Here is a 20,533-nt window from a genome sequence, read left to right as displayed (position 1 = left end):
TTTATAATATTAAAGATGGTGATGTAAAGCAGTCCATGACACATACATTTAAACCTCAGTTAAGCTAATGGATCATGCTCTTTATGCCCAATGTAATGTTAAAAAGTTAATCAATGACTCTGGATGGTAAAAAATACTGATAATAGTATGTTTGGGACCTGGCATAGGGGGACCGCCATGAGGGGGAGGAAAGACCAATGAAGAACCCGGCGTGGAGGTGGGGGGAGGGGGAGAACAAAGCAGATACTGTGTGCTTATTTTGTAACTGCCAGCGCCCTTATGTGGCAAATATTTGCATACCTTAGGTATGGAAGCAAAGAATTTCACTGTGACTTGTCACATGTGACAATTAAGTATTCATTCATTCAATCATTGTTTGTTGATGCCAGGAAGCACAGGAACAGGATCGGAGTATGTTGTGATATAATCTAAATCAATAGGTTGCTGACATTCCACTCATAACGTATGTTTAATTTGGTCAAGGTTCGGATGGACATCTGTGAAACTGCAAATATTTTTTGTTGAAAATTCTTTATAATGTATGTGTTAAGTGAGTTTATCATTTTTTATTTGTTGCAGACGATGACTGTGGGGATGGTAGTGACGAGGTGGGCTGCTCCCCTTCTTGTTCTGACATGCAGTTCAAATGTACCAATGGTCGTTGTGTTCCTGAGCACTGGATCTGCGATGGAGATAATGACTGTGGTGACTTCAGTGATGAAACCAATGCCAACTGTACTGAACCAGGTCTGTGCACTGAGTGGTGAGGTTTGTATATTTCAAAAGCTGCAATATCTAGGGAAAGACTGAAATATGCAAAAATATTCACTGCCATACATATGCAGTCATGTACTTCCTCTCTTAAGTGGCTGAACTACATTCATTTTTGATGCACTGGCAAGGAGAGGAGAAAAACAGTGTTTAAAACAATAGCAACACAAACAGAATGTTATCAAAATTTATGTACCTAGCTAGACTGCAAGATATTTTGTGAAGCATCAAAATATTGCTGCCAGATTTTCCTCCTTTAAACACCTTTGTGCTCACTTTATGCAAATATATAATCCTGTAGCACCAATGCAGGCTTTGTCATGTAAGATGTTGTCATAATGAAATAGAGAATCATCTCCAGCGTTTGATTAATTACAAAAGCTGACAGGGACTGGATGTAGACCTAAAAAAATGCCCTGGGGCATAAATAACACGGATGTAAACCTGCCTATTTAACTTCGAATGTAATTTCAAAATATGAAATAAGTGTAGAAATAAAATTTGTAACACCCTAGCTCCGTAGTGTGCCAAATATATATATATTTCAAAACATCTTTAAACTGTCCATGGAGTTTGCACATTCTCTCTATGACCTGTGTGGGTTTTCTCCGGGTGCTCCGGTTTCCTCCCACACCAAAGATGTACAGGTTTGAAGGCTAATAAGCGAGGTCGGTATTCTGAAAAATGCAAGGATTCATGGGATTTGTCAAAGGTTACTTGTGATAAACATCGCTCGCAACCATGCCACTGCATGCACACAGACCCGCTCCCCATTCGCAGCCAGGATTGAACCCGGGCCTCCGACGTCGCAAGCGCTGCCGAACCGCCACTGGACCATCCCCATCTCCCCTCCCCCGAGCGCCCCCTCCCCATCCGGCGGCAACTGGAGATGCCCGCAGCGGCGGCCCAGGCCCACAGCCAGCACGGAGAAGAAGCTCCAACTCCAGCCCAACTCCGCCCATCCCGCCGGGCCAGCCGACAGCCCTGGACTGACAGGACACCGGCCTGCCGCAACGGTGGTCCAGGCCCACAGCCAGCATGGAGAAGAAGCACCAACTCCAGCCCAACTCCACCCGGGCCAACCGACCGCCCTGGACTGACAGGACACCGGCCGGAGCAGTGGAGCAAGTGCTTCTTCTCCGCGCCAGATGCAAGCCCGGGCCGCCACTGCAAAGGACCGGCGCCCCGCCAGTCCAGGGTCACCCCACACACCCCCGGCTACCCCGGACAGGGACGGGACCCCGGGAGGGGACGGAGATGGCCCAGCAGCAACTCAACAGTGCCTGCAGTGCCGGAGACCCAGGCCTGATCCCGACCACAGACGAAACGCAGGTCTGCACCCACGCAGCAGCACAGCTGCCGAGAATGTTTATCGCAAGTGACCCATGACCTGGGCGTGCACATTCGGAATAGCAAATTCGCTTAGTGGCTTGGTTAAATTGTCCCGAATGTGTGTTAGATAGTGTTCGCGTGCGGGGATCGCTGTTCGGCTAGGACTTGGTGGGTCAAAACGCCTGTTTCCACGCTGCAACTTTAAACTAAACTAAATTTTATATATTCCTCTGGTATGGGTTAAATGCTGGAGAATGCAAATACTATTTGTTTCTTGAAAAAATGTCATTTTTTGACGTCTTTCACGGTGTCCAGTACAACTTCCATAATACTGCATATATATGTTGTAATCACAAATGTACCTAATGCATCATCTCAAAATGTTGATAATATCAACATTTATATGATGAACACATGCCAATGCCAATGGTAAAATTCAGTGATTCAGCAAAATAAATAAGCTAAATATATGCCTTTAAAATTTCAATTGTGACCAATAAATGAAAATATGAATAACTTAGGAATGCTGAACTTGTAATTGAGCTAACATTTTTCAGACATAATCTAATTTTCAATTCTCCCCATGAGTTAAAAATGAAGAAGATATTCTGTTCAAAAGCAATGAGAAATTTTGTTTAGATTAAGGACACAGTGCGGAAACAGACCCTTTGGCCCACCGAGTCTGCCCCAACTAACAATCCCCGTAAATTACACACTAGGGACAATTTACAATTTTTACTGAAGCCAAATTAAACGACAAACATTTATGTCTTTGGAGTATGAGAAGGAACCGGAGCACCCAGGGAAAACCCACGTGGTCACGGAGATAATGTACAAACTCCATACAGACAGCACCCATATTCAGGATCGAACCCAGGTCTCTGGCGCGGTAAGCCAGCAACTCTACTGCTGCGCCATCGTGCCATCTCCAGATTTCAGATTGGTCAGATTCTCAACAGTAACATGACATTGTTCATGTCCTAAGTAGATTGGTATTCCATATATAATGTACTATATATTTGAAAATCATGTGTACAAATGTGGACAATTGCTATATAATAATCTCAGCTCTCAGCACACATTATTTATTTTAATGTCACAATTTCCTTTTACTTTGGCAGTGACTGGTTTAAAGCATTTTAAAACTTTAATTAATTTTTCCTACATTTATGAAAAATTGGGTTTGTTTCCTTCCAGGGGCAGAGCTCTGCCTTGGGAATTTAAAAATAGATTTTCAATTTGATATCTTTGTATAAGATTGACGTCACAGATTAGTCATCCATTATAAGATGGTTTTCCTTTCCTTTCAAATCAATGGAAATTAAAAACAGATGGTTTCTGTAACTGGCAGCTAAATCATAATGCCAGGTTTAATGCCTGACCTGCCATAAATATCAAATATGTCAGATATTATCTGTGAGTATTAAAATATTAATCCCTAAGGAGTGTTTGAAAAATGATCAATAGTCATCAACATATGATTGGACAATTCTTTATAAAATCCTATTGTAAGTGTCGGTTCTTAAAGTAATACATTTCTAGACTCCATATAGCGTGCATTCTGTCTCAAAGATGAGACTGATTTAAATTAATATATATTTGAAATTTTTCATGCTGAATATTTTTCTTTTTGTCAATTGAGGAGCTGTATAGCAATTTGTGAACCAGCAAGTTGAATTAAAAATCCAAAGTCCCTTTTCAGAAGTATTACCAATTTTTATATTAGTGAGATACTGCTGTGAATGATAGGCGAGTCAATAGTAACATGGTCCATGGGATATTTTAAAATAGTACTTCATTTTTTTGATTCCATTGACTGGAAGACTAAAAAGGAGGTATGAAAGTGAAATGAATTTAAGGCAGACTCATGCATGAGTGAAGATAGACACATAAAGCTGGACTAACTCAACGGGACAGGCAGCATCTTTGGAAAGAAGGAATGGGTGACATTTCGAAACATCACCCAGTCCTTATCTCCGGAGATGCTGCTTGTCCCGTTGAGTTACTTCAGTTTTTGTGTCTATCTTTGGTTTAAACCAGCCTCTGCAGTTCCTTCTTATACATCATGCATGAGTGAACTCTTTGTAGGCTGTGTTGTTTGTCGTGCATGAAACAAGAGACATTAGACAATAGGTGCACAGAGTAGGCCATTCGGCCCTTTGAGCCAGTACCGCCATTCGCAGTGATCATGGCTGATCAGTACCCCGTTCCTGCCTCGAGGTATTGGGGGTAGGTTACTTGGCAGAAAGGAAATAAAGAGTAGGGATTAATGGGTCCCTTTCAGAATGGCAGGCAGTGACTAGTGGGGTGCCACAAGGCTCGGTGCTGGGGCCGCATCTATTTACAATATACATTAATGATTTAGATGAAGGGATTAAAAGTAACATTAGCAAATTTGCAGTTTGACACAAAGCTGGGTGGCAGTGTGAACTGTGAGGAGGATGCTATGAGATTGCAGGGTGACTTGGACAGGTTGGGTGAGTGGGCAGATGCATGGCAGATGCAGTTTAATATGGGTAAATGTGAGGTTATCCATTTTGGTGGCAAAAACAGGAAGGCAGATTATTATCTGAATGGTGTCAAGTTAGGAAAAGGGGAAGTACAACGAGATCTGGGTGTCCTTGTTCATCAGTCACTGAAAGTTATGGGCCTGTCCCACTTACACAATTTTTTCGGCAACTGTCATGGTCGCAGCAGGTCGCTGAAAAACCGGTGATTGGACCCCCCTATGACAATGTCTATGACAATGTCTACAACAACCTATCACCCAATCGACGTCAAGCTACCAACAACCGGCAACCCATTAAGACGTCCCCCTACGACCACACCTGCGACAACGTACGACAACAAGCTACGACAAGGTACGACCCTGTCGGCAACAACTAAAGACATCTTAAGACGGGTCGCCGGCACCTGTCGACGTTTGATGTAGGTAGTCGCCAATGGAATTCACCGAAGTCAGCACTGGCGACAACCTACGTCATCATAGCGACAGCACCTATGTCAGGAGACGCAGCGGCAACCCGAAAAATGCTTTGATTCTTTGAGTGACTGAGGAGACTACTCGTGATGATACAGGCGACACCCAGACAACCCATGTAGCGACAGCCTTGTCGCCTGTACTCGCCTAAAAAATCGCCTAAGTGGGACAGGCCCATAAGCATGCAGGTACTGTAGGCAGAGAAGAAAGTTAATAGCATGTTGGAATTCGTAACAAGAGGAGTTGTGTATAGAAGCAAAGAGGTCCTTGCGCAGTTGTACAGGGCCACACCTGGAATATTTTGTGCAATTTTGGTCTTCAAATCTGAGGAAGGACATTTTTGGTGTTGAGGGAGTGCAACATAGGATCACTGTGTTAATTCTCAGGATGACGGGACGGTCATATGTTGAAAGAATGGAGTGGCTGTGCTTGTATACATGGGAAAATGGAAGGATGAGAGAGGATCTTATTGAAACATATAAGTTTATTAAGGGATTGAAAATGCTAGAGGCAGGAAACATGTTTCCGATGTTGGGGGAGTCCAGAACCAGGGGCCACAGTTTAAGAATAAGGTAGGTACACAAAATTGCTGTGGAAACTCAGCGGGTGCAGCAGCATCTATGGAGCGAAGGAAATAGGCAACGTTTCGGGCCGAAACCCTTCTTCAGACTGATGGGGGGTGGGGGGGGGAGAAGGAAGGAAAAGGGGAGGAGGAGGAGGAGCCCGAGGGCGGGCGGATGGGAGGGTGGGAGGAGACAGCTAGAGGGTTAAGGAAGGGGAGGAGACAGCAAGGGCTAGCAAAATTGGGAGAATTCAATGTTAATGCCATCCGGACGCAAGGTCCCCAGACGGAATATGAGGTGCTGTTCCTCCAATTTCCGCTGTTGCTCACTCTGGCAATGGAGGAGACCCAGGACAGAGGTCGGATTGGGAATGGGAGGGGGAGTTGAAGTGCTGAGCCACCGGGAGTTCAGGTAGGTTATTGCGGACTGAGCGGAGGTGTTCGGCGAAACGATCGCCCAACCTACGCTTAGTCTCCCCGATGTAAATCAGCTGACATCTAGAGCAGCGGATGCAGTAGATGAGGTTGTAGGAGATACAGGTGAACCTGGAACGACTGCTTGGGTCCTTGAATGGAGTCGAGGGGGGAAGTGAAGGGACAGGTGTTGCATTTCTTGCGGTTGCAACGGAAAGTGCCCGGGGAGGGGGTGGTGCGGGAGGGAAGGGAAGAATTGACGAGGGAGTTGCGGAGGGAACGGTCTTTGCGGAAGGCAGACATGGGGGGAGATGGGAAGATGTGGCGAGTGGTGGGGTCACGTTGGAGGTGGCGGAAATGGCGGAGGATTATGTGTTGTATTTGCCGGCTGGTGGGGTGAAAGGTGAGGACCAGAGGGACTCTGCCCTTGTTGCGAGTGCGGGGATGGGGAGAGAGCAGTGTTACGGGGTATGGATTTAAGAATAAGGGGTTGGCTATTTAGAACAGAGTTGTGAATCGATGGAATTTTCTGCTTCAGAAGGCAGTGGAGGCCAATTCTCTGGATGCTTTCAAGAGACAGTTAGATAGAGCTCTTAAAGATAGTGGGGTCAAGGGATATGGGCAGAAGGCAGGAACGGAATACTGATTGTGGATGATCAGCCATGATGACAGTGAATGGCCTACTCCTGCACTTATTGTCTATTATCTAAAAAGGGGCCAGGAGACAGCTCTGGCGAGTAGCATTAAGGACAATCCCATAAGATTTTATAAATACATAAGGGGAAAAGGGTAATTAAAGAGAGAGTGGGACCTCTCAGTAATCAAAGTGGTCACGGAGCCACAGGAGATGGGCAAGGTCCTCAATGAGTATTTCTCCTCTGCATTTACCGAGGAGAAAGACAGCAGTAGGACGGAGGAACTTGGGGCAGTCAATTGATGTGTCTTGAGAGCAGTCAGTGTTACCGTCGATGAAGTACTGAAGATACTGCCGTGTATGAAGGTAGACGAATCTCCAGGGCCTGATCAGATATATCCGAGGACATTGCGTAACACTAGTAAGGAAATTGCGGGAACCATGGTTGAAATTTACGAGTCGTCCTTCTATACAGGAGAGGTGCCAGAAGAATGGAGGGTTGCAAATGTTGTGCCTCTTTTCAAGAAGGGCTGCAGGGAAAATGCTGGGAACTATAGGCCGGTGAGCAACATCTGTAGTTGGAAAGTTACTAGAGAGTATTCTGGGGGTTATACAGGCATTTGGATGGGCAATAGCTGATTGGGAATAGTGGTTTTGTACGTGGGAGGTCGTGTCTCACAAATCTGATTGATTTTTTAGAAGACGTGACCAAAAAGGTTGATGAGGGCAGAGCTGTAGATGTTGTGTATATGAATTTCAGTAAGGCATTCGACAAGGTTCCGATGGTAGACTGCTCTGAAAGTTCGATCGCATGGGATCCAAGGAGCGATAGTTGAATGGATAGCAAATTGGCTCCATGGAAGGAAGTGATAGTTGGAGGTTGCTTCTCTGACTGGAGCCCTGTGGCTAGTGGTGTGCCTCAGGGTTCGGTGCTTGGCCCGTTACTGTTTATCATCTACATCAATGATTTGGATGAGAACATACAGGGCAAGATTAGCAAGTTTGGTGATGATACAAAAGTGAGTGGTTTTGCAGATGGTGAAGATGGTTGTGAAAGATTGCAGCAGGATCTGGATCGATTGGCCAGGTGGGCGGAGGAATGGTTGATGGAATATAATACAGAGAAGTGTGAAGTGTTGCATTTTGGAACATTGAACATGGGCAGGACCTACGCAGTAAATGGTAGGCCTCTGGATGGTGTTGTAGAGCAGAGGGATCTAGGATTACAATTGCATGGTTCCTTGAAGGTCGAGTCACAGGTGGATAAGGTGGTCAAAAAGGCTTTTGGCACTTTGGCCTTCATCCGTCATTGAGAATAGAAGTTGGGAGGTCATTTTGCAGTTGTATAAGATGTTGTTGATACCGCATTTAGAATATTGTGTTCAGTTCTGGGCGCCATGTTATAAGAAAGATATTGTCAAGCTTGAAAGGGTTCAGAAAGGATTTATGAGGATGTTGCCAGGTCTGGAGTGTGAGCTTTAGAGAGAGGTTGAATCGGCTGGGTATCTATTCCATGGAGCGCAGGAGGATGGGTGATCTTATAGAGGTGTACAAAATCATGAGAAGAATAGATCGGGTAGATGAACAGAGTCTCTTGCCCAGAGTAGGGGAATCGAGGACCAGAGGACATGGGTTTTTAGGTGAAGGGAAAAAGATTTAATAGGAATCCGAGGAGTAACTTTTTCACACAAAGGGTGGTGGGTGTACAGAACAAGCTGCCAGAGGAGGTAGTTGAGACTGGGACTATCCCATTGTTTAAGAAACAGTTAGACATGTTCGTGGATAGGACAGATTTGGAGGGATATGGACCAAGCGCTCGCAAGTGGGACTCATGTTGCTGGGACATTGTTGGCTGGTGTGGGCAAGTTGGGTCGAAGGGCCTGTTTTCACATTGTATCACTCAATGACTCTACTTCCTTAGAAGATTTGGGAGATTTGATATATTGCTGAATCGAACGTCTGCAGAGAATGCCTGCAGAGAACATCACAGCCTGGTATGGTAACTCAAATGTCCAGGAACAAAGGAGACTGCAGAAAGTGGTCTGCTGTTCGTGCCATCATGGGTACTGACCTCCTCACCATCAAAGGGATCTACAGGAGGTGCTGCCTAAAAAAAGCAGCTAATATCATCAAAGACCCGCACCGCCCTGTCGTGCTTTCATCTTGTGACTACCATCGGGAAGAAGGAGTCGGATCCTGAAAACCATGACCTCCTGGTTCAAGAACAGTTTCTTCCCAGTAACCATCAGGGTCTTGAACATTGCACAACACTAACCACAACCCAGTCTCAGCAACTATGATCTGCTATCAACTCTGTTTTGTTGCACTTTTACCTTGGCTTTGCACTGTTATTATCTGATTAGCTGGTATTTCATTATTAATTTATTGTATTATTCATTATGTATTTATTTGTGTGTTATTGGACCTATAAAACCGCAAAAAGTAAGAATTTAATTGTTTTGTTGTTGATGCATATGGCAATTCTTGACTCTAGATATACAGATGACAGATTGCCAAATATATTAACTGATAGCGGAAAAAAAACGTTTGTGGGGAAATATGAAAGGGGTAAGTACTGATGAAAATTCTGTTGCATTCCTAACAAATATATTGTCTCTGTTATCCCTCTAGTCACTAGATCACCAGGTATCTGTCACAGAAAACAGTTCCAGTGCTATATGGATGGTAGTTGTGTTCCATTACGATGGCATTGTGATGGAGACTGGGATTGCGAAGACGGCAGTGATGAAAATAACTGTGCAGGAAATACAAGAACCTGTAACTCCCATTCTGAGTTTACATGTAAAGATACAGGTATGATTAATGTTCACAGAGTATGATGCTGCACCAGAATATATGTCCTACAAATATTACTCAAAAATGACGTATTTCTGTAACATCTGTAGAGGGAATAATTATTTTCCAACTGCATTTGAAGACAGATTCCATGATGTAGGAAGAATATCAAAAGTAAATGATTGAAAATATATGCACATGAAACAGGGAATTGGAAGACTTCTGAAAGAAAGAAGTGGCACAATAAATATCAGGCTTAGGAGCATTAGACTAAGAGTGTTACTCCGAATGAAGACGCGAAAGCGTCTCAGCGGCATGATGCTCCATCATTTTGTTCAGTCACAGGGCATAAAAAAAAATTTTTGGGGGGAGTCTGGTGTCAGGCATGAGAATGTATTGACCCACTCATAGGGACTAAGTACAATTAGGATTTCTTTGCTGGGAATGTTGAATCAAGAGCAGATGTATACGTGGCCAATGCATTTTGAATTCATTGTAAAGATTATGTAAAGATGATGTTGGTGACACTTTAACATGCTTTAAGATGCCTGTTTTGAATCCATGTCTTTGAAGCATCCAGAAGAGCAGGGATTACTGTTGTGTTATAACAGTGCTGATTTAGTGCTGAGCTTGAGGCCTCGATCTTTGAACAGTCTTTTCCGATCCCTTCAGGTATTCAGATGTCGGCAACTGACAATAATGGATTATTGGGCTTGATGTTCAACTTGGCGTCAAGCAGGGTGGCAGGCTGTCAATACTGTCAGATTCAAAATGAGAAAATCAGGGCAGAGAATAGAATTAAGCTGGAGGATAATGCTTCATTTAGAACTTAATGAAATAGTTGATTTTGAATGTTAATTTGCAGTATGTTCTGGCTTATTCCCAGTTTTTTTTAATTTGGAGAACCTGACTCTGGACTGCTTCATGCTATGTAAATAAACAGAAAAGGCTCAGGAGGTTAGGTTGATCTGCGGAGAAGGGAACAAATAGAGTTAACAATTCAGGTCAATGACATATGAGCCCAACTGGGATGTGTTATAAATCAAACATGTTTTAAATAGCTGAGAACAGGGATGGGCAGTGTGATGGAACAGTCTCCTTGTAACCACAGAAAGCTAATTTGTCTTTATCCCTCCCCTACTCTGCAATTTGGAACATGTTTCATTTCTAACTTTTCCTAGTTCTGGTGACAGTCAGAGCCCTCACATTTTAACTCTATTCCTCTCTCTGCAGATGCTGACTGACCTACTGAATGTTCCTTGCATTGATGTTTTTATTTCAGATTTCTGCAGTTTTTGTGTTATCCTTTTCACCAAGGGTGCTTTATGTTGAATTGAAAGTGAACATGGCAAGGTACAACTGGTCTTCGGCAGTGGTTTTGTATTTCTATGAAAAATAATCTAAAAACCATGTCACTGCATGTTGACTTTGAGAGAACGTGGGCAAGAGGGAGTGACTAAGGTCATTTTCAAGGTGATTGTGCTGGGTGAGAAGAGAGGTTTATATTGACTTGGTTGGAACTTGTTGGACAAACAAAACATAGTTGCTTATTCATCATGTAGTTAAATACTTTTGATCTCCAATGGCTTGAAAAGACGATACTATTCAGAGTAATTAGGTAACAGTGATTATTTTCTTGTAAGACGTGTTCTTAAATTAGTTTTAGAACATACATAGAACAGAGTACAGAACAGGCCCTTCACCCCACAAAGCCTGCATGAAAGATGTTGACAAAAGAAGAGATAAACTCATCTCCTTTGCCTGCATGTGATCCATATCTCTTCATTCTCTGCATATCCAAAAGCCTCTTAAACTCCTCTATATTATCTGCATCTATCACTACCGTGCGGTCCAGGCATCAGCACTGTGCATTTATTTTTTTTTAAACACTTTTTCAAAATTTGCCCCTCTCATCTTAAAGCTAAACTCACTAGCTTTTGACATTTCCACACTGGGAAAAAAGGTTCTGACTGTCTACCCTTTCTATGCCTCTCATAATTTTATAAACATTTATCAGGTCTCCCCTCAGTCTCTGACGCTCCAGAGAAAGCAATCCAAAGCTGCCCAAACTCTCGTAGCTGATATCGTCTAATCCAGACAGAATGCTGGTTAACTGGTTGTGGATGGCCTTGAGCTGTGACCTGCAAAGCTTTAATACATATTTGCTAATATTACTCTGCACATTCTTTTTGGAAGCAAAATAAGGGTTAATATATCTGAGATAAATATGCAAAAGCTAAAGTTTAACCCTTACAGCAGGTCTAACAATATATTTGGGGGAAAAAGAGTTGTTTGCTGGGGGTATTATCTTTTATCAATTGATATTGGCTTATCCTTATGATTCAAACAGCAGGAAAAGAGAGAAATGCACATAGATTGCAAAAGATGATGGATGTTACATGGCATATCCCAGATGGCACATCCCACATGACATCAGAATTGACTGCTTGAATATATGGCCTTTTTCTCTGAATAACAAAGAAAATGTCTGGTATTTTCATTTCTGTCAGTAAGGCAAAACAGGAAAAAAATTAATGTTGATTTCTCGGCTTTAGCCTTCAGTAAATTTTGAGCACTATTGTGATGAAGCTGCTGCCTCATCAGTGAAAATCCATGCAAGCATATAGTGAAAAGAAGTTTACTCACAAACTGCATAATCAATGCAACAAGCACTCACATATCTAGAATGTGTCTAAATTTGCTTATGTAATGCAGAAATCCATACATGAATTGTGCTGATAAACATTATTATGCCCAGAGGAAAGCTGATTCACTCCCATTAAATGTAGCTTAGCCAAAGCAAGTAGCTCCAGCCTTCAAAAAGAGAAATTCATCCAAGTTTGAGAAGCGACAACATGTTGCACTCTGCTTTTGAAATCAACATTTTGGAGCCGAGTTCAAGATGTTTTCACTATTATAACAAACATTTGACAATTCTGAATATGGTTACATTTCTATCATGTATCATTTGGAGAGTTTCTCTTCAGTTTGAAACCCCTTCAGTACTTAAGGGGTTGGACAGGCTAGATGCAGGAAGATTGTTCCCAATGTTGGGGAAGTCCAGGACAAGGGGTCACAGTTTAAGGATAAAGGGGAAATCCTTTAGGACCGAGATGAGAAAAACATTTTTCACACAGAGAGTGGTAAATCTCTGGAATTCTCTGCCGCAGAAGGTAGTTGAGGCCAGTTCATTGGCTGTATTTAAGAGGGGGTTAGATGTGGCCCTTGTGGCTAAAGGGATCAGGGGAGAGAAGGCAGGTACAGGATACTGAGTTGGATGATCAGCCATGATCATAATGAATTGCGGTGCAGGCTCGAAGGGCCGAATGGCCTACTCCTGCACCTGTTTTCTATGTTTCTATGTTTCTATGTACTCAGTTCCTACTCTTTGCCAATTGTATCCCAATGCAATCAGCTCACTGTTTCTTTATGCTCACATCCAACCATTTCTTCTTATATTATCCTTTTTCTGGTTGAATAGAAACATAGAAAATAGGTGAAGGAGTAGGCCATTCGGCCCTTCGAGCCTGTACCGCCATTCAATATGATCATGGCTGATCATCCAACTCAGTATCCTGTACCTGCCTTCTCTCCATACCCCCTTATCCCTTTAGCCACAAGAGCCACATTTAACTCCCTCTTAAATATAGCCAATGAACTGGCCTCAACTACCTTCTGTGGCAGAGAGTTCTAGAGATTCACCACTCTCTGTGTGAAAAAAAGTTTTTCTCATCTCGGTCCTAAAGGATTTTCCCTCTATCCTTAAGCTGTGACTCCTTGTCCTGGACTTCCCCAACATCGGGAACAATCTTCCTGCATCTAGCCTGTCCAACCCCTTAAGAATTTTGTAAGTTTCTATAAGATCCCCCCTCAATCTCCTATATCCTATAGCCGACTGCAAAACAAAGACGTGCACCAGTTTTTATACTATTTCTTACCTTTCTTTTAGGTTTAGTTTCTCTGACATTACTTTTAATATTTTAGTATCTGGTCCTATCAAACTTCAAAACGAAACTATCCTCCATGTAAAGACTGTTGCTAGTGCTCTCATTTAGTCACAAGATCAAGAGATAAACTGCAAAAGGTTCAGGAATCCATGGCAACTTGGCCACGTGCCTCAGACACAGTCCTTGTTACCAAGGTGAAGCAGCATAATTTATCCACTGAGACAATTTAACACTGTCCTATCTGATCAGAAATCAAAATTTCTCGTATAAATATGTTTGTTGGATTGTGATCACAAAGTAATACATTAATACAGGACCAATGCTTCCAAGCAAATACATTTGATACGATTTAATTCATCTTGTATAAAGTTTCATGTGTCAAAATATGTATATTTATATCTGTATTTGTGTATATGTGTAATATATGCATATGCATATATTTGTGTCATTGGGCACTTGAATATCAGTGGCAAAACAACGACCAATATCAATATATTTGAATTAATCAATTTGTAAAACAATATAATAGTTATAGAAAATCATCTTTAAGATAATTATTTATTGATTAGATATAATGCATACACTTATTGTATTTCATACGTCACTTATCTTTAATATCTGGCATAGCAAGTAGTCAAATATTTAAACAGAATCAGAAATGTTTACATGCACAAGATGCGTAAAACTAAAATTGTATCCATTTTACTGAGGCTCATTATCAATTGTTTTCCCATGGAATGTTTATTTATTTTAGAAAGGTAAATTTGTTAACATATTTACCTTTGTACATTTATTTTTTTTCTTTCTCTTGTTTACTCATTGATAAAACCTTTAATTTTACTTCCTCCCTCAGCTGAAAAATTCATCCCTCAAAATTTGGACCTTGTTTAAGTTTTTTTTAGTATCTCATTGTTCCTTTAAAAAACCCCATTAAAACAAGATTGGTATCATTTTCTACATATGGGTAACAAGTGTCCACTCTCTAATGCTCCAGTCTATTAAATGGGTTTCATTAAATATCATTCCTTCCTCCTGAAAGACCTCTATCATAATGATTGGCATTATATATCAATGATATAAATATAGCTTGAAAGAACTGTTAGACAGATGTCTTACGAATGTAACACTACCGGTAATAGGAAACACGTGACTAAAAACTGTTTGGTAGACACAAAATGCTGAGTTACTCAACGAGTCAGGCAGCATCACTGGAGAGGAATGGGTGACGATTTGGGTCGAGACCCTTCAGTCTGAAGAAGGAATGTTTTGGGTTGAGTCCCTTCTTCAGGCTGAAGAAGGGTCTCGACCAGTAACGTCACCCATTCCTTCTCTCCAGAGAAGCTGCCTGACCGGCTGAGTTATTCCAGCATTTTGTGTCTACCTTCGATTTAAACCAGCAACCGCAGTTCTTTACTGCTTTTAATGGCATTCAAACAGCTTTGTGGGTCAGCATACAGCTGTGTGCAAAAGTTGGATAAAATAAAATAGAGGAACAAGAGTGGGTTAGTCGGTATTGCTTTATTATTGTCGTGCATGTTGAGATATAGTGAAAGATTTAGCTTTGCGTGCTGTCCATACAAATCAAACCATACATGCCTGCCCAATATTAAACAAGATCATGACTGTCTTCTATCTCAATGTAATTAACCTGTATATACTCATATTCTTGGATTCCACTTTTATTGTCTTAAATGCAATTTAGTACTGAACTTCTATTGCCCTTTGGAGTTGATAATTGTAAGTATTCACTAAAGTAATGAATGAACCAAAGTAATTTCTCTTCATGTTAGTCCTAGGTAGTCTACTCCTTTCTTTAAGACTATAACTAGTTCTGAATTCCATATCAAAGAACCATTCTCTCTATATCTATTTTGCTAAGGCTGTATGAATTTTATATATTTTATTCTTTTAAAATCAAGCGAATAAGGGCCTGCTAAGTCTTTCCTTATCTCTTAGACCTGCCATCAAGGAAACCAGTTATAGAACCATGGAACTGTATAACATGGGAACAGGCCCTTTGGCCCCAAATGTCTGTACCCAACATGATGCCAAATGAAAATCATCCTGTCTGCCTCCACATGATCAATATCTACCCATTTCCTGTATATTCATGTGCCTACCTAAAAGCCTCTTAAACGCTACTATTGCTTTCACGACCACACCTGGCAGCATTTTCCAAGCATCTACCAACGTAAATGCCTTTTACATCTCTGACGTTTTCTCCTACTTATCTTAAAGTTATGCCCTCGAGCATTTCACATTCCTACTCTGAAAAAAAGGTTCTGACTTCTATGCTATCAATATATAAACTTCTCAGGTCTCCCCCTCAACCTCCTCACACCAGATAAAACAATCCAAGTTATCCAACCTCTTTATGGCTAACACTCTCTACTCCAGGCAGCATTCTTGTAAACCTCTTCTGCACTCTCTCCTTTCTGTAATATGGCGACCAGAACAACATATATTACTCCAAATGCAGCCACCTTCAGACTTCTTGCTTGTTCACTCTCTCACCAGATACTACCTGCCTTTTTGAGTTAAACAATATTGTGCTCAATATTTTAGCATCTGCAGTTTCTTGTCACCTGGACTTACTGGCTGGAGTTACAGGGAGTGATAGGATAAGCTGGTATGTTTTTCTTTGCAGCCTAGGAGACTCAGGATTGTCCTTATTGAGGTGTACAAGATTACGAGGAGTCCCAAGGCAGAGGATTCTAAAACTCGAAGACATAGGGTTAAGGTAAATGGGGAAAGATTTAGAAGGGACCACATGGCAACTTTTTATTACTCGGAGGGTAGTCCGTATCTGTAATGAGCTGTCAGAGGAAGCTATAGAAGCGGAGACAATTGTGACTTTTAAAGGACATTTGAACAGGTAGATGGATAGAAAGGTTTAAGATGGTTCTGTGCCAAATGTAGGAAAATAGTAGTTCATATGCGAACTTGGTCAGCAGGGACAGAGTGGACCAGAGGAGAAGGAGGAATCTGAAGAAGGATCTCCACCTGCATTGTCACCCATTCCTTCTCTCCAGGAATGCTGCCTGTCCAGTCGAAGCCTCCTACACGAGGAAGTCCCAGCCAATACTGTGGGAGTTAAACTCACCCACTTTTATATCTTTCCATAATCTGGCTACATATCTGTTCCAGGAAGTTGACTTCTGCATATTGACTACTGTTCGATTTGCTCACAGACTCCCCTATGAATTATCCATGATATGTATCCTAATTTTCTCATCTCCACTACAGACACTATAGCCACTATTGAAAGGGCTCTTAACAATATTTTTGTATCCAGCAACATTTGAGCAAAGAGGTCCTTCTGCAGTTGTACAGGGCCCTAGTGAGACCACACCTGGAGTATTGTGTGCAGTTTTGGTCTCCAAATTTGAAGAAGGACATTCTTGCTATTGAGGGAGTGCAGCGTAGGTTCACAAAGTTAATTTCCAGGATGGCGGAACTGTCAAATGTTGATAGAATGGAGCGACTGGGTTTGTATACACTGGAATTTAGAAGGATGAGAGGGCATCTTTTTAAAACATATATGATTATAAGATTATTAAGGGATTGGACATCCTAGAGGCAGGAAACATATTCCCAATGCTGGGGGAGTCCAGAACCAGGGGCAGAGATTAAGAATAAGGGGTTGGCCATTTAAAACGGAGATGAGGAAAAACATTTTCACCCAGAGAGTTGTGAATCTGTGGAATTCTCTGCCACAGAAGGCAGTGGAGGCCGATTCCCTATGTATGTTTTGCCTATATTGAATTTCATGTTTTTGTGAAATAAGTTAAAAAAGCTTTGATTAATTTCAACACCTACTGAAGTTGATTTTTTTAAATGTAATTTAAATGTAATTGGGTTCATTAAGCTCTTTAAATAATAGACAATAGACAATAGGTGTAGGAGTAGGCCATTCGGCCCTTCGAGCCATTCAATGTGATCATGGCTGATCATCCCCAATCAGTACCCCGTTCCTGCCTTCTCCCCATATCCCCCGTCCGCTATATTTAAGAGCCCTATCTAGCTCTCTCTTGAAAGCATCCAGAGAACCTGTATCCACCACCCTCTGAGGCAGAGAATTCCACAAACTCACACTCTCTGTGAGAAAAAGTGTTTCCTCATCTCCATTTTAAATGGTTTACTCCTTATTCTTAAACTGTGGCCCCTGGTTCTGGACTCCCCCAACATCATATAACCATATAACCATATAACAATTACAGCACGGAAACAGGCCATCTCGACCCTTCTAGTCCGTGCCGAACACATAATCTCCCCTAGTCCCATATACCTGCGCTCAGACCATAACCCTCCATTCCTTTCCCATCCATATAACTATCCAATTTATTTTTAAATGATAATAACGAACCTGCATCCACCACCTTCACTGGAAGCTCATTCCACACAGCTACCACTCTCTGAGTAAAGAAGTTCCCCCTCATGTTACCCCTAAACTTCAGTCCCTTAATTCTCAAGTCATGTCCCCTTGTTTGAAACTTCCCTACTCTCAGTGGGAAAAGCTTTTCCACGTCAACTCTGTCTATCCCTCACATCATTTTAAAAACCTCTATCAAGTCCCCCCTTAACCTTCTGCGCTCCAAAGAATAAAGCCCTAACTTGTTCAACCTTTCTCTGTAACTTAGTTGCTGAAACCCAGGCAACATACTAGTAAATCTCCTCTGTACTCTCTCTATTTTGTTGACATCCTTCCTATAATTAGGCGACCAAAATTGTACACCATACTCCAGAATTGGCCTCACCAATGCCTTGTACAATTTTAACATTACATCCCAACTTCTATACTCAATGCTCTGATTTATAAAGGCCAGCACACCAAAAGCTTTCTTTACCACCCTATCTACATGAGATTCCACTTTCAGGGAACTGTGCACAGTTATTCCCAGATCCCTCTGTTCACCTACATTCTTCAATTCCCTACCATTTACCATGTACGTCCTATTTTGATTTGTCCTGCCAAGATGTAGCACCTCACACTTATCAGCATTAAACTCCATCTGCCATCTTTCAGCCCACTCTTCCAACTGGCATAAATCTCTCTGTAGACTTTGAAACTCTACTTCATTACCCGCAACCCCACCTATCTTAGTATCATCTGCATACTTACTAATCCAATTTACCACACCATCGTCCAGATCATTGATGTACATGACAAACAACAGTGGACCCAACACAGATCCCTGTGGCACCCCACTCGTCACTGGTCTCCAACCTGACAAACAACCATCCACCATTACTCTCTGGCATCTCCCATTCAGCCACTGTTGAATCCATCTTGCTACTCCACCATTAATACCCAACCATTGAACCTTCTTAACCAACCTTCCATGAGGAACCTTGTCAAAGGCCTTACTGAAGTCCATATACACAGCATCCACTGCTTTACCCTCATCAATTTCCCGAGTAACATCTTCAAAAAATTCAAGAAGATTAGTTAAACTTGACCTTCCAGGCACACATCGGGAGCATGTTTCCTGCCTCTAACGTGTTCAAACCCTTAACAATCTTATATGTTTCAATGAGATCCTCTCTCATCCTTCTAAACTCCAGAGTGTACAAGTCCAGCTGCTCCATTCTCTCAGCATATGACAGTCCCACCATCCCGGGAATTAACCTTGTAAACCTACGCTGCATTCCCACAATAGCAAGAATGTCCTTCCTCAAATTAGGTGATCAAAACTGCACACAATACTCCAGGTGTGGTCTCACTAGGGCTCTGTACAACTGCAGCAGGACCTCTTTGCTCCTATATTCGATTCCTCTTGTTATGAAGGCCAACATGCCATTTGCTTTCTTCACTGCCTGCTGTACCTGCATGCTTACATTCCTAGACTGATGTTCAAGGACCCCCAGATCCCATTGTACTTCCCCTTTTCCCAACTTGACGCCATTTAGATTGTAATCTGCCTTCCTGTTTTTGCTACCAAAGTGGATAACCTCACATTTATCCGCATTAAACTTCATCTGAAATTGCATCTGCCCACTCCCCCAACCTGTGCAAGTTATCCTGCATTCTCATAGCATCCTCCTCACAGTTCACACTGCCACCCAGCTTGGTGTCATCTGCAAATTTGCTAATGTTACTTTGAATCCCTTCATCCAATTGATGTAACATTGTAAATAGCAGCGGTCCCAGCACCGAGCCTTGCGGTACCCCACTAGTCACTGCCTGCCATTCTGAAAGGGACCCGTTAATCCCTACTCTTTGTTTCCTGTCTGCCAACCACTTCTCTATCCATATCCGCACTCTACCCCCAATACCATGTGCCCTAATTTTGCCCACTAATCTCCTATGTGGGACCTTATCAAATGCTTTCTGAAAGTCCACTGGCTCCCCCTTGTCCATTTTCCTAGTTACATCTTCAAATGATTCCAGAAGATTAATTAAGCATGATTTCCCCTTCGTAAATCCATGCTGACTTGGACTGATCCTGTTACTGCTATCCAAATGTTTGGCTATCTCATCTTTTATAATTGACTCCAGCAACTTCCCCACCACCGATGTCAGGCTAACTGGTCTATAATTTCCTGTTTTCTCTCTCCCGCCTTTCGTAAAAAGTGGGATAACATTAGCTACCCTCCAATCCACAGGAACTGATCCTGAGTCTATAGATCATTGGAAATTTATCACCAATGCATCCACGATTTCTTGAGCCACTTCCTTAAGTACCATGGGATGCAGACCATCAGGCCCTGGGGATTTATCAGCCTTCAGTCCTATCAGTCTATCCAACACCATTTCCTGCCTAATGCGAATTTCCTTCAGTTCCTCCGTCACCCCAGATCCTCTGGCCACTACTATATCAGGAAGATTGTTTGTGGCCTCCTTAGTGAAGACAGATCCAAAATACCTGTTCAACTCATCTGCCATTTCCTTGTTCCCCATAATAAATTCACCTTTTTCAGTCTTCAAGGGTCCAACTTTGGTCTTAACTAATTTTTTCCGCTTCACTTACCTAAAGAAGCTTTTACTATCCTGCTTTATATTCTTGGCTAGCTTACATTCGTACCTCATCTTTTCTTCCTATATTGTCTTTTTTGTTATCTTCTGTTGTTCTTTAAACATTACCCAATCCTCTTGC

The 20,533-nt window shown here is 42.1% G+C and overlaps 1 protein-coding gene across 1 annotated transcript in view; it reads left to right on the top strand.

Annotated features, from left to right (window-relative positions):
* The window catches only part of lrp1b (LDL receptor related protein 1B), a 1,292,371-nt gene that overhangs the window by 683,665 nt on the left and 588,173 nt on the right, over positions 1–20,533 (top strand). The window contains exons 20-21 of the mRNA XM_033023505.1: positions 580–747; positions 9,325–9,507. Of these exons, the coding sequence (XP_032879396.1) occupies positions 580–747; positions 9,325–9,507 (351 nt within the window). The remainder of the gene's footprint in view (positions 1–579; positions 748–9,324; positions 9,508–20,533) is intronic.

The sequence above is a fragment of the Amblyraja radiata genome, chromosome 7 (assembly GCF_010909765.2).
Source record: "Amblyraja radiata isolate CabotCenter1 chromosome 7, sAmbRad1.1.pri, whole genome shotgun sequence".
Lineage (NCBI taxonomy): Eukaryota > Metazoa > Chordata > Chondrichthyes > Rajiformes > Rajidae > Amblyraja > Amblyraja radiata.
The sequence above is the reverse complement of the archived record's forward strand: the minus strand, read 5'-3'. Positions and strand labels throughout refer to the sequence as shown.